The following is a 15,220-nucleotide window of genomic DNA, read 5'->3' on the forward strand; positions in this document are numbered from 1 at the left end:
TTTCTTTTTTGAGATGAAATCTGTTAATCACCATTATTGACAGGCATTGGCATTCACTTTAAATGGCCTGAGAGCTGACTTGTTGCTCTACCAGTGTTGCTGTGCCTTGGGCCTTAGCTGAGTGCAAAGAATGTTGTTATCTTCAGAAATATTAAAAAAAATGAAAAGTGACCGAAGCATGGAATGTAGTAACGTGTAATTGGTGTAAAGCAGCTGAATGTCTTGCAGTAGCATCACAAACTTTCAGCTTCAAATCCACACTAAGGTGGCCATGTACAGGCCGATAAAAGTTGCAGACAGACCGTGTCGGCAGCTTATTGGCCCGAAAGTTGGCCAGATCTCGATCGGATGGGACGAAAAATCCCGTCGGATCGCGGCCGCATCTATTTGTTGATGCAGTCCCGCGATCCGACCGCCCATTACTATTCGTTAGGATCTGATCATTGGGCCTTAGGGCCCACGATCGGATCAGCCCGATATTGCCAACCTCAAGGTCATCGCCAAACAAGCGGATCTCTCCGTGTATGGCCACCTTAAGAAGGAAAGAATTTAAATGCTTTTTTATATGATGTAGGTGGTGATCATTTTTAATAAGCAACTGTTAAAAACCTCAGTGTAACATAAAAAGGTTTTATTCTCTCGTAAATGATTTTCTCCAGTTTAATAACGTGTGCTTCAACATCTCTTTCCCTAGTTTGCCTACAGGACAGTGTTCTGGCTTTCTGGAAGCATGGCATGCAGGGCAGAAGCTTTCGATCAAATGAAGTAGGTGATAAAACTGACTATTTTATTTAGGCCTAGTATCAAAAACAAGCTGATTGAATGGTCCTTATTAAACTGCCATCCATACATATAATAATAACTTCTGGTATCTTGAAATCCACCATGAAAATGTTATGTGGAGATAAATATCATGAGTTTTGATAGCAAATACAAAAACTGAAACCTGTATACACATAGACAACCTTTATTCCTCTGGTCTTATATGCCTCACCTATGTGAATAAATTGCCCTTAAAGCACAAGGTCTTCATGTATCAGCAAACATTATCAGAATGCAGTGTTTTGCCACTGTAAAATTAGTCTCTGCCATAAATGAGGAGTAAAGAGTAATTTTAGGTGGCTGTACATCAAGTGACCCCTGCATGCTATTCAGCTGATCAGCCTCCAAGCTAAATGAGTAGATAGTATACAAGTTGCCGTACACAATATGGCTGCTTTTTTATTGTTCCAGTTATTTATGCAGAGAGCCTGATAGCTGTGGCAATTCTTGGCTTCCTCAGTTGTGGATGCACCATAAACTAGCAGACATTGAGCAATGGCAGATAAGATTTTCTAGCAGGCCTGATCCCAGAAATGACTGATATTCATAGTTATCTGTCTGGATGTGCAGGCCATCATACATGCACCAAAAATTGCATTGTATGGAACCGGGGTGCCTTTATGCGATTCGTAACCTTAAAAACATGGCTGTTTGAATAGGTTGCCCGTATATACATAATTGGTGTATACTTAATATTAATTTTTTACAAGACTTATGAGAGGTTGATCTTGTATGAATCTCTTTACAGATCACACAGGAGATCTCAGATAGCACACGGATATTCCGACTTCTTGGTTCAGACAGGTAACTCACGTGATTAATTGCTACATTACTTCATACATGGTACTCCTGTTCTTGTCACTTATTGTTTTATCTAAAGTTTCATAAACTACTCCTCTCAATCTATCTTTAGGACCAGCCTTTCTCATCTGTAATTTTCTGCATTAATACACCCTCTGTTTATGGTGCACTAAAGTTTTGCATGCATTGGTGCTGGAATGTGCTCACCGTTTATACAATGCAGCTCCCAGAAAAAGCTGGAAACGCTAATGCCAATTTCTCGAGCCTTATAAAAGTGGTTTGTTGCCAAATATTCCATTTTATTGTAGTTACCTGTTGCCTTCTAGAGAACATACATTTAGGGCCCATACAGAATTATCAAATGCTAAAAACAATAGCCCTCATTTATTATACTCAGTACAGGAAACAAGGTGCCAGAAACAGGAACTAGGTGCCATGTTTTTGGATATTGCTTCCTGCCCTGTGGCTTCACTCCACTGGCACAGTTTGCACTAGTAATTGCCCAAAGGGGCAATTGCTTCATATATCCACCTCTTGTGCTTGTGGCATTATTAAATGAGCCCTAAAAAGTGTATTAGATGTCTGCAAAGGAAAGAAATAATCCGGCACTGAGAGTCCAAAGCTCACAGAAACCAACAATCCCCCATGCAATCTCAGTTTCCCCAAAGCACTAAATGAATTAGACTTTTTAACTAACTCTCCCTCTTTATTTACAGGGTTGTTGTTTTGGAAAGCCGACCAACTGACAACCCTACAGCCAACAGCAACCTATACATTCTGGCAGGTCACGAGAACAGTTACTGAAAGGCTCATTGCACAGCCGGACGTCACCAAGGACACACCACGCCTTCCGTGTTACCACAAACCTTGACGTCAGATAAAGGCCACAGAATGTAGTGGCTATGTTTTCTAGAGATATAAATATATAAATAATTTATTGTGGCATGAAACAAAGATAAGGAGATTATTATGATTGGGTGTGGATTCTTTTCCGAAAACCCTCCACACTAGTGCTGTGGTCACAATTATGTAATCTTTGTACATACAGGTAGTCTCACACCTCCACACCTGCTGTGGCCGTAACTCAAGTCATACTCGAATCGCTCGCGTAGATAGTGGTCCTTTTATGACATACAAGTGTCTTAATTGTACAGATGTAAAGGTCGTCTGCGAGATCGCTAAACAGATTTGCGCCGGAGGGTTCAACATTCTGAGCGTGCGACCCTTCCTCAGGATGGGACGGCTGCTTTGAAAGAAACCCCTCCTTTATTAACACTATTGGATTTTTTATTCTGTGTAATTTAGTAATGCCAATATACATTTTTGTATAATGAAATAAGAACTGTAATCTATAGATAAGCGGTAAGCATTTTTATGACACACTTAACTTTAATGCAAGTACACTGGTGTTTCTATTTGCACAAGATATCGTCATGTGATGTACTGCGTCACAGGGTTAACAGGCGACTACTGTGAAAACACATTGGCTTTATGTTACTAAGATTTTTTTCATTTGCTTGCTTCTGTTGTATTGCGGAGAAAGGCACGTTCCCTTGAACTGTATTATGTGTTATGAGTGTGTGTGTGTGTATGTAGGTGTCTGTACGTGTGTCTGTGTGTGTATATATTGATAGATAGATATATATGTACACAGACCACTAACTCACTGTCTCACATAGATATATATATTGAGAAAGCTAGCTTTGGTGCACAAAAGCCACTGCTCCATGCAGCCATTGGTTCCTGGCAAATGTAAGCTGCACTTTGATTCTCCCCTTTTCCCAGGCTCACAAACACCAAAGCTTGTTAAAAAATATTGTGTGTGTACTAGAAAGCAATGGCCAAGCCATGTGCATAACATGAGACAGGTATGTCCACAAACTTACTGTAAATGGACACATAACATTTCAGCCACACACTAAATAACCTAAACATTCCTCTTTTTATGTGTATTTCATGAATACTGTGTCTGTGTTTTTTTTTGTTTGTTTGTTTGTTTACTTGTTTGTTTGTTTTTTGCCTTAATTTCATCCGTAACTGGATGCCTATAAAAGTGCGGCCAAAATAATTTAGGTACTACCTCATGCAAATAGACTAAAGGAAATTATGCATTAAAGACGCTGTTTTGTTTTTTATGGAAGTGCCAAGATCAGTCCCCACAAGGGCGCTGTTTTATTCTTTACTATGAAGTAGCCTATCATTCATTTCAATGACATGTGAAACCAGTCCAGACTGCAGATTCTTCCAATGAAACAGACTCCCCTTTCCCAATGAAACAGGCTTCCCTTTCCCAATAAAACAGGCTCCACTTTCTTAATCAGACTCCCCTTTCCCAATGAAACAGACTCCCCTTTCCCAATAACACAGACTCCACTTTCTTAATCAGACTCCCCTTTCCCAATGAAACAGACTCCCCTTTCCCAATGAAACAAACTCCCCTTTCCCAATGAAACAGACTCCCCTTTGCCAATAAAACAGACTCCCCTTTGCCAATAAAACAGACTCCCCTTTGCCAATAAAACAGACTCCCCTTTGCCAATAAAACAGACTCCCCTTTGCCAATAAAACAGACTCCCCTTTGCCAATAAAACAGACTCCCCTTTCCCAATAAAACAGCTTCCCCTTTCCCAATGAAACAGGCTCCCCTTTCCCAATGAAACAGCCTCCCCTTTCCCAATGAAACATACTTCCCTTTCTTAATGAAACAGACTCCCCTTTCCAAATGAAACAGGCTCCCCTTACCCAATGAAACAGGCTCCCCTTACCCAATGAAACAGGCTCCCCTTCCCCAATGAAACAGCCTCCCGTTTCCCAATAAAACAGACTCCTTTTCCAATGAAACAGACTCCCCATTCCCAATGAAAAATACCCCCCTTTCCCAATGAAAAAGACTCCCCTTTCCCAGTGCTTATACTTACAGGGGTGCCCAAAAGGTAGATTGAGATCTACCAGTAGACCCTTAGCTGGTGATCAGGAGATCTCAAGACACTGTCAACAAACATCTTGTTTAAATCACCTCCTATTTCATGCTTGTCATTCAGATATTTATTACGTTAAGATTACATAAGAAATAGTTGTTAAATACAGCAATATAAATTCTCTCATAAATCAATATAATATTCAAGTAATATTTTCCAAGGAACAGAATTCTAGAAATGCTTTTATGGATGTAGATCATAATGGGACAACATCGCTAAAAGTAGACCTCGTCTTAGTAAAGTATGGCCACTCCTGTGCTAAATGGTCCATGAACAGGGGATTTTGGCAATTTTTTTTAAAGTTTTGATTGTTACAAAATGGATATTATCTTAGAGCCGAGTGTTTTAACAGACAGAAAATGCAGTTTCATAGGCAGAAGCTGAAATCTCCTGTTTCTGTTATGTTTTCATACAGGTCGATTTCCTAGTAGGGACCAGTTTCATCCCCAGTCATGAATTCTGGGAGTGATCCCTCTGCTTCCCAGAGAATCTGTCCCTCACCCTCCATGGAAAGCAGAGGGACTTTGCGTCCCAGAATCCAACACTGCAACAAGTCAATGGATTGGTTTAAAGACTACCAACCTAAAGGGTGTAGGGAAATGGCCCTATGAGTCAGAGATAGACTATCATTGTTTGCTTTTAATGTAAGAAATCAGGTATGTCTGTTTAAAAATAAATGTATTATTAAATATTATTCAGATACATTTTATTTAGCCCAACTCATGTCAAAAAGGGGGGCGTATTGTCCCTTTAATAAAAGCATCTTTGTCTGTTTAAAAATATATATATAAGATATTCAGATAAGGTTTGTGCACCTTTTCTTCGTAAGCTCAACTGAATGAAGTTCAAAAAGTTCAAGTGTCAAAAAGGGGGGGGTGTATTGTCCCTTTAATAAAAGCACCTTGTCTCATTCACGTAGCATTATTACATAGTCTAAGATAAAGCCGTATTGAGGCTTTTTTTTTTTTTATTGAGACTATTGCAGAGCAACCCAGCATTTCTATATATGCTTCTGAGTGATACAGACCAGAACTTCCAAAGTTACCCACAAATCTTTAGCTCCAACTAGCAATTCAGAAGTTGAGGTAAAGGTAACTATTTTGCAGGGTCGGACTGGAGCCTTGGGGGCCCACCAGGGCTGCAAATGAAGGGCCCTCCTGGCCGTCCCCGGGGGCTCTCTCCAGACCTCCGACTCCCTGGCCTAGCGCGTGATAAATATTCCATTTATTAATCCCAATACAGAGTAAGTATAAGTGAGAGAGATACAGTCGGCAGAGGGAGAGAAAGAGAGTAAATGAGTGAAGGAGAGAAAGGGTGAGAGAAAGCGAGAGGTATGCTATAATTCATACCTTGATTCTGTTGCCAAGGCCTCATGAAATCAGGACGTATGCAAACTCTGGTTTGGAACTAGGAGGGTTAAAATGTTAGCATTCACTGATAATGCTCAGGGTACAAGGACTCCGGGTGGTTGGCTGCCTCCTGCCTGAAACGTAGAATTTACGTGCAGGCACAGTGCGGACAGTCTCAGCAGAAAATTAGGGTCCTCAGCAGAAAGCAGCCCAGCTCCAAGGAAGAATGGCATGCAGCTATGGGCGGCAGTGACGGAAGTGGGCGGGCACAGGCAGGTGGACAGGCGACCCACTCACTGCCAATCACCGCTGCATATACTGTATATGTCACCAGGACTGCACTGTACAAATTTAATCACCCTTATTATGCCTTTCAAAATTTACTAAACTAGGGGCCCACCGGGTTTTCACCCGTTGCCCTGGCAAGCCAGTCCGACCCTGCTGTTTTGTCTGTTAAGGCCCTTGGGAGCTTTACTTGGACATGGTGCAAAAGAGTATTGGAGCATAAATAGGAGAAATATACCTGAGCAAATCAATAGACTCCCATATCTGAGCATGACTGGTTCAAAAGTTATTGCTCAGTGAATCCCAGCAAACCTTTAACCTTGTTTCAATGGCATTAGTCTCACAAAGGATCTCATGTTTATGGATAATGATTATTGGTGGATTCTCTCAACCGTATATTGTAAGTCCCAGACTGTTAGTGGGAGCAAAGTTTATACTATGCAAATGCTTATGTTGAAGGGGAATGTGTCACATAGGGATTCCCCCGGCCTAACAATCTGCTCCCTCCTCGAGTCTGTGATTTGGAATTTCATTTGCCAAAAAGCATATCCAATTGTTTGCAGCAGGTTAGGTTGAGAAAGCACACTAATGAACCATTTTAGATAACATCAGTAGAAATAATCAAATGTATTTGGAGGGGGGGAAACCTGCTGGATACATTTCATTAAATATGGCCTGACCCCCTTCCAGGGAGTAAATCCTACAGAAGGTGTAAGATATTGATAAGTGATAAATAAGTGATATTCTTCTTGCTTCTACTGTAAACGTGGGCTTATACAGCCTGCTTACTGCTTCATAAGAGAATGGCCTCACTGACCTTTATTTGATCCGAGGTTTGGCCGCATATCGTTCAGACGAGGGCCCAATATTATCCTCTGGTCAATGGGATCAGCCCAATTTGACCTGATGTCTGGGGTGCTGAGATTCAGAGACATTGCCAAAGAGTGTGGCCAGGGGCAATACTAAGAGGCGTCATATTTATGGTGCATTGTTTCTGCTCAACTAGATAAAATAGCACATGAATCTCAAGTCTAGAAATGATTCTTGTCTAGACACTTTTCAGATAGGATGAAAGGCAGGTATAAAGAATTCCCATATATACAGTGCTGCAGTGGCATAATTAAATATTATTGGGCTCCACAACAAATTATTTTTCAGTCCCACAAAATGTCTATAGGCTGACCTGTTTTACCAATATTTATTGAAACTTTGTATGAATATACCTCCTGGGGCCCCCTGCAGCCGCAGGGTCTGCTTCCTCTATAGTTACACCAATGTGGGGTACATCACACACTGAGCATCATGAGTTGGGGCGTCCACTTTGCCAACTGGACATCCAACAAAATGTTGATTGGGTAATAAAGCTGTTGCTGTGTGAGCGAGCCAATCCAGACAAAGCTTTCCCCGCTCCACTCGCTCTGTGACATTTCCCTAACGACAATTATACTTGTCCTTAAAGGAACAGTAACGTAAAAAAAATTAAAGTAATAGAAATAGAATGCAGTGCTGCCCTGCACTGGTACAGCTGGTGTGTTTGCTTCAGAAACACTACTATAGTTTATATAAATAAGCTGCTGTGTAGCAATGGGGGCAGCCATTCAAAGAAGAAAATGCTCAGGTTACACAGCAGATAAGCTCTGTAGAACATAATGGTGTTATCTATTAACCTGTGCCATATAAACTTTTTTTAATTTCCTCCATTGCTAAAGAGCAGCTTGTTATGTTATGAACTATAGTAGTGTTTCTGAAGCAAACACATCAGTTTTACCAGTGCAGGGCAACACTACATGATATTTTCATTACTTTAAAACACTTTCATTTTTTGGTGTTACCATTCCTTTAAAGTTTGTTTCTGATATATTGAGAATTTCCCTGCCTGGATCTATGATATACAGGCCAAATGAACTGGAAAGAATAACAGTGGGAGTCATTATTAGTTGTGGACCTGACTGAATTCCTCCATATAAAACATACAGGCACCGACGTTAGAATTAAGGGTGAGACATATTACCGTGCATCTGGTAGATTCCATGACTAGTACAAGCATTTTATTTTATTTTTTTTCAAACAACACAATTGTTTTCTGCATTTTTTGTTGTGAATTCAAACACTAATCAGATAATTGGCTCTAAGTGATGTATGGTGTAAATTCTTGATGTGGTAATAAAGCTTTTTGGATACATTAATGACTGTACATACTGTAAAATAAACAAGATCTTTTTTAACAAGCAGTCTCCTCTTTCCAATTCTGTTTGCCTTCCATTTTTCCGAGCAAGTAAAAAGCACCAAAGGGATGGTTCACCTTTAAGTTCATTTTTAGTATGTTATAGAATGACTAATTCTAAGCAACTTTGGCTTTTATTTTTTATAGTTTTTGAATTATTGGCCACCTTCTTCTGGTTCTTTCCAGCTTCCGAATGGGGGTCAGTGACCCCATCTAAACACAAATTCTCTGTAAGGCTACAAATTTATTGTTATTGCTAATTTTTATTAATCATCTTTCTATTCACAGATGGTGGTCTTGTGAGAGTATCTAGTTAAACTGCTCAATCTTTAGTTGCTTGGAACACACCCTAATAATAACTAATAATACCCCAAAATATTAGCCTGGCTGAATTAGCACTAAAAGGGATTGTTCCCTTTAAATTAACTTATCATTATTTATTTATTTTTTATAGTTTTAAAAAATTTGCCCTTTTCTTCTGACTTTTTTCAGCTGACCCCATCTAAAAAACACAATTGCTACTTTTTATTACTTATCTTTCTATTCAGGTCCTCTCCTATTCATATTTTAGTATATTATTCAAATCAATGCATGGTTGCTGGGGTAATTTGGACCCTAGCGACCAGATTGCTGAAACTGCAAACTGGAGAGCTGCTGAATAAATAGTATTTTGTGGAAAAGATGTCCTAACTGTTACTGGGTGCCTGTTCCCAGTGCACACGCCCATGGTGTGGCACAAGCATGTGTATTTTAATCAAGTGCCCAAGAGCTACGTAACTTGATGGATATGAGCATACAAAGTGAGTGTGCTGGCTTGGGAGCACTTTTTAGTAGGGATGGGCAAATTTTTTCACTTTGTTGTACCGCAGAAATTACGCCCATAGACTTGTATGGCGTTGCATGTAAAAAAAAAAAAAAAATGATGCAGAACATCATTTTTTTTTTATACCCATAGACTTAAATGGGCTTCGGCGACATTTCGACGGTGCCAAATTTTTGGCAAAACGAAACGGGTCAAATTCGCCCAAGTCTACTTGTTAGCGCCAGTGTAGCCAAATGCACTAGGATTAAGCACACCAGCAACTCAGATATGGTGGAGAGTGCAAGCTTTGTTAGCGGCAGCTGAAGTAAGGAAATTTTTTTTAAAGGGGAACTATCGTGAAAATGTAATATAAGCTTCATAAACCCCTCTGGTTTTACACTCCCAGGCCCTTAAGGCCACCTGTTGCCTACAGTAAATACAACTGGGCTGGGGGGCACTTTTCTATAGATCTATCACTTAAAGGGGAACTATCCCCTAAAATTTAATATAAGCTTCTTTATACTCAAACTTTCTAAATGCAATCAATTAAAAATTATATATAGTTACTGAAATAATCAAGGTTATGTTCACTATTCTTCTCTCAGCATCTGTTTCTCTTCATTCTGTCTTCATGCAGCAGTTGGGTGTCAGATGAATGATCCAATATATCTTGCAGGGGGGCTCCCTTTCCTAGCAGATGTATTTGAGCTCACTCAAATAACTGATTCCAGTACACAAAATCTAATAAAATAACTGCCCTTTGTACAAATCCTGCATGTAGAGAGACATGATGTCTGGATATTTAAATAGAGTGAGCTCTAATACATCTTCTAGGCAAAAGAAGCCCCTCTATAACATATATTGGATGTAACTGTCACTGACACCCAACTCCTAAATGAAGACAGAATGAAGAAAAACAGATGAGAGAGGAATAGCGACGATAAACTTGATTATTTCAGTAACACTACAGAATTTTTAATTGATTGTGTTTAGAAAGATTCTTATTTCAGTATAAGGATGCTTATATTTAATTTTCATGATAGTTCCCCCTTTAAGTGATAGATCTATAGAAAAGTGTGCCTGAGCCACCCCCAGCCCAGTTGTATTTACTGTAGCCAACATGTGGCCTTTACTATGTAAAGAACCTTGTGTGGCCACTTTCCTAGTAATACTGACATGTTCCCATAAATTTTCATAGGAACACATTGGTATCACTTTCTCAGCAGTAATTTATAGCCAAGTCTTAGCTCAGAATTATATTGAAAGTCAATGAGCATTATCTCATATAGCAAAGGAAAAAACATGCTGTGTATGTGTACAAAGGAACAAAGCCTTTTCTGATGGAAAACTATACGCAGTCATCAATACTGTTGATGTAAAATATGAAATTGTATATTGCTGCACGTATCTGAGCTTTCCAGAGAATATGACAAATATATTTGGTGTCAGAGAGAGCAGTGTGAGTAATAGGAACCTTATAAAGATCTGCCCCACAATATCACACCCAGTTTAACATTTATTTTGGACTATGACAGACCCAGAGCAGTTTGGGGTGGCAGAGATCTCTTATTCGGAGTTATTCTGAGTTCATTTTGTAACTGTAATCATGCAAAGTCACATTGTCACTTCTCTGCTGAAAAATCTGCACAATTATAACAGAAATATAGAAAACAATTGTATGAGTCTACTTTCCTAGACCCCTGGTTACATTCAAACTGGGGTAACAATGTATTTTCATGAAATGCCTATAAATGGGTATTACCCAATGCTTATATGTTGTTGTTGTTGGGCATGGGGTAATCATTAAGAGCTCCTGCATTTTCTTTAGATGTGTATTAGTTGCTGGAGATCACAGACTGGAGGGATACTATGAAATGTATTGATGGAAACACACAAGGATTCCAGTTTTCTACAATTTATAAACAGGACATGTGCATGGCCCCATGCTTTCCACTAGATGGCAGTACTTTATAGCTAAAAAGATGTATATTTGAAGCCAAAATGTATAAGGTGCTAGTGGATAGAAGCAGTTTCTCATCTTCACCATTATGCCATACATATCATATAATCTATTTACTTTTTTAAACAATTCAAAGTCACAGGAGTGGCAGCTGTAAATTAAAATATATATCAAGAATTTAACTGAATCTTCTGCGTCCCTTGAAGGCTGGTTTAAAGGGGTGGTTCAGTTTTAAGTTACAGTAAATTTTAGTGTGTTATAGAATGTCTAATTCTGAGCAACTTTTCAATTAGCCTTCATTATTTCTATTTTTTATAGTTTTTGAATTATTTGCCTTCTTCTTCTGACTCTTTCCAGTTACCAGACATAGACAGACCTTTCATTAACGAAGAAAAAGAAAATGTACTAGAAGAAGAAGAAGAAGAAGTCAGTATTACTGGGATCAGTGGACTAAGTACAAGGGTGTGTATCACTGGCAGCAATAACCAGAAGGGGATGTTGCTTTACTGGGAGTAATAATTCAAGATAAATAATAATCATTGGGAGCAGTGAGCTGAAGGTGTTTGCATTACTAGAACAACAGAAAAGGGAGACGCGTGACTTGGATCATTGTATGGAGGGTAGTGGCAATTATCATGACTTGTAAATAAGGATGAGGGATGTAGGATAAAATGGAGAAACACCCTGGAAACAGAAGAGGTTACCGACAAGAGAGGGAAACTGCTAAATGTTGCCTCATGAAAGAAGATATTAGGCTAGGCTGATTCTGACTAGTGAAACAATGTAGCAGAAAACGACTGGTATGAAGTCTTGTATGAAGGATAGTCAGTATCTGCTACATTGTTACAAGAGTCAGAACCAGAACTGCAGAAAGAGGCAGACAAACACTGCTTTCATTAGGCAAGATTATACCCCTCAAACAATGTAGGTCTCTATAAAAAGATATCGCATAAAACCGCTCATATGTAAAACCCTGCTTTATGTAAATAAACCATTTTCATAATAATATACTTTTTCAGTAGTATGTGCCATTGGGTAATCATAAATAGAAAATTGCCGTTTTAAAAAATAAGGCCCTCCCACTGGGATCTTACGATTCACTGTGCACACAAACAAACCCTACATGTTAGGTCACATGAGCCAATTAACAGACAGAGTTGTGTCTTTGCTTCCACACTTCTTCCTGTTAAAGTTAGGGGCAGATTTATCAAGATTCGAATATCGAATTTAAAAAACTTCAAAATTCAATATGAAAAAAGACCTCCCGAAAATGTATTTAAAAAATTTAAGTTTTTTTTGCGGGTGAATAGTCCGTATTCGTTCAAATTCATCCGAATTCAAATCATACATATCGAAGCAATAGCGCATTCAATTGAATTCGAATTGAAGTTTTTCCAAAAAAACCTTGACTCCAAATAGGTTGTAGGAGGTCCCCCATATGCTAAAACAGGTTTTAGATGGTGAATGGTTGAAGTCGAATTTTTAAAGAAACAGTACATGGTAAATTTCGATATTCACATTTTTTTCAGATTCAAATCAATTTGGTCTATTCCCTAGTCCCTACACAAAAATGTTTTTTAAATTCAAATTTTCACTTTGACCTTTGATAAATCTGCCCCTTAGAGTTGTAGTATTTCTGGTCAGGTGATCTCTGAGCAAGCACACAGAGCACTCAAAGGTTTTTGGGTGGGCCCCTGGTGTCCCAGTCCGACACTGACACAGACCATCACGAAATGGGGGTTCAAGGTAAGAGATGTAAAAGAGCAATATATATATAAATATATATATATATATATATATATAGACCAGTTTGATAAGATTCTTTAATATGTCACTTAATTTGTTATAAACTATCTTTTGCTTAAGTATTCATTTTGGGGGTATAGTTTTCCTTTAAGCAGCAACACATTGAATGAAATCTGTGCACTGGACCACATCCTCCCCATGATTCTGTGTATAAAATACATTATCAACAATGCATTGTCACTATGTGAGCTGCACCACTTCATCATGAAGGTTTATCAAATTCCTGTCCTGTCACATAGCAGCCATGCATTTTTATCTGCTCTTCTGCGGGAAGGTGGGAAATCATGCAGTCCCGGGTCACCGCTAGAGAACATATAAGGTAAGTAAGTTATACTGAGTCAGTGAAATATACATCGGAAACAGTGGGGGCTTCCTATTCAGCTGGTATGATTTTTCCAGTGGGGAAGTGTGTTGGGAAGAAGTTACATTTTTTGGTCCCCCAGCTCCTCTGGAGGGGAACCATTTTCTACAGCCCTGGGTTCATTATAGTGTTTATTTTCACCACTAGATCAGCTGGAGTAGTGTAATTTTCGCTGGTGGACAAAACACACACCAGAGTGGTTTCAAGCATAAAAAGTGTGGCATTCATGTTTTCGCTCTGGCGGAGTAAAGCTTTTATCTGGTATTATTTTACAAGCTGATCATAGACCTACTGATTTGTATGATTTTTGTTCATGTATGGCGGCCTCATGATTCTGACCAATCACTGTGGGTGTTGTTGGGTGTGTTGATCTGGTCTGCTTAGAAATCTCATTTGCTGATGCACCCAGAAAATTGGTATGGTCCAACAACCCCATCAAGAAAAGTGGTACAGTCCAACAACCCCCTCAGGAAAAGTGGTATCGTCTAACCCCCACAGAAAAAAGTGGTACAGTCCAACACTCCCTATAGAAAAGTGGCACAGTCTGACTCTTTTTTTGGGGTGTCATACCGTACCATTTTCCTTTAGGGGATGTACCACTTTTCTTTGGGGAATGTTGGACCATACCACCTTTCTTGAGGGGGGTGTCGGAACTTACCACTTTTCTTGATGGGGTTGTTGGACTGTAACACTTTTTTACTTCGGGATTTAGCTACTTAAACATCTTCTGTGTGTGAATACTTGTATATCCTTGCAATTTGTTTGTCTTCACCATCTCAAAGGCATGCAGCTCGTTCCTCCAGATTATTTTCAAACTGCTAAGATGCATCAACTGCAAGCAGCAGTTTGTGATACCCAGCAATAATATAGATTTAATATGGGCTTTTGGTCCATGGTGAAGACCTCCTTTGAGAAAATATCACATGAAGGGTACCAAAGAGCCATGTTTCATTTTTTAAAAAGCCCAGTTTTCCCACACTGAAAGATAAAATGCAGTTCCCTGTCAGGTCGCCTAGCTGGTGATTGGCTGCCACTCTATAGTGGTAAGCAGGGCCACCATCAGGGGGGGCACAGGGGGTCCAGTCGTACCGGGCCAGGGCCTTAAGGGGGGCCCAGCTGTGCTGCATTTTCTGAATTAACCGGGCCCACCTTAACAGCACTGAATCCAAAAGCGTTCCAAATCGCCATTTCCAAGGACAAGGAAGAAGAACCAAAGGTAAGTTCCACTCAACACCAATGTGTGTTTTTTTTTATTTTATTAAGTCCCCCGCCACCAATGTATTATTTTAATCCTCTATAGGCCCATGGTCACCAATTTTTAAAAAAATATTCTATGGGCACCCTGACCACCAATGTTTTTTTTTAACTTGTATTGGAGGGGGTTCCTGTTTTTTTTATTTTCTATTGGACCCCTGACCACCAATTGTATTTTTAACTTGTAAGTGGGGCCTGGCCCCTGCCTGACAACCAATGGATTTTTAGTGCCCATGTTTGTGATTTTATTTACTGTGGTGTGGGGGTCTAGGGCGTGGCCTGTGGTGGTGGGTGTGGCCAAGGGCCCCGAAAGTTTTGTCATATGGGGCCCCATGTTTTGTGATGGTGGCCCTGATCATCTCACAGGAGGTTCCCTCCATTCCTCTGGCTGGAATTGTCAGGCCCAGATTTATGGAGAGGCTCCTAAGTATTTCACTCCTGAATTGCTCTACTTTGACAACTAACATTATTTATACACAGAAAAATGTCTCCTCCTTGGAGCCAGGGGCGTAACTATAGAGGAAGCAGACCCTACGGCTGCAGAGGGGCCCAGTCGGTATAAGGGCCCCACGAGACCC

The 15,220-nt window shown here is 39.7% G+C and overlaps 1 protein-coding gene across 6 annotated transcripts in view; it reads left to right on the top strand.

Moving 5' to 3' along the window:
* Window positions 1-4,530, top strand: part of map4k3.L (mitogen-activated protein kinase kinase kinase kinase 3 L homeolog) — a 181,181-nt gene extending 176,651 nt beyond the window's left edge. For all 6 annotated transcript variants that reach the window (XM_041562695.1, XM_041562696.1, XM_041562697.1 and 3 more), the window contains 3 exons: window positions 695-765; window positions 1,571-1,626; window positions 2,340-4,530. In XM_041562695.1, coding sequence (XP_041418629.1) covers window positions 695-765; window positions 1,571-1,626; window positions 2,340-2,427 — 215 coding nt within the window. In that variant the 3' untranslated portion in view covers window positions 2,428-4,530. The remainder of the gene's footprint in view (window positions 1-694; window positions 766-1,570; window positions 1,627-2,339) is intronic.
* Window positions 4,531-15,220: the final 10,690 nt, after the last annotated feature.

The sequence above is a fragment of the Xenopus laevis genome, chromosome 5L (assembly GCF_017654675.1).
Source record: "Xenopus laevis strain J_2021 chromosome 5L, Xenopus_laevis_v10.1, whole genome shotgun sequence".
NCBI lineage: Eukaryota > Metazoa > Chordata > Amphibia > Anura > Pipidae > Xenopus > Xenopus laevis.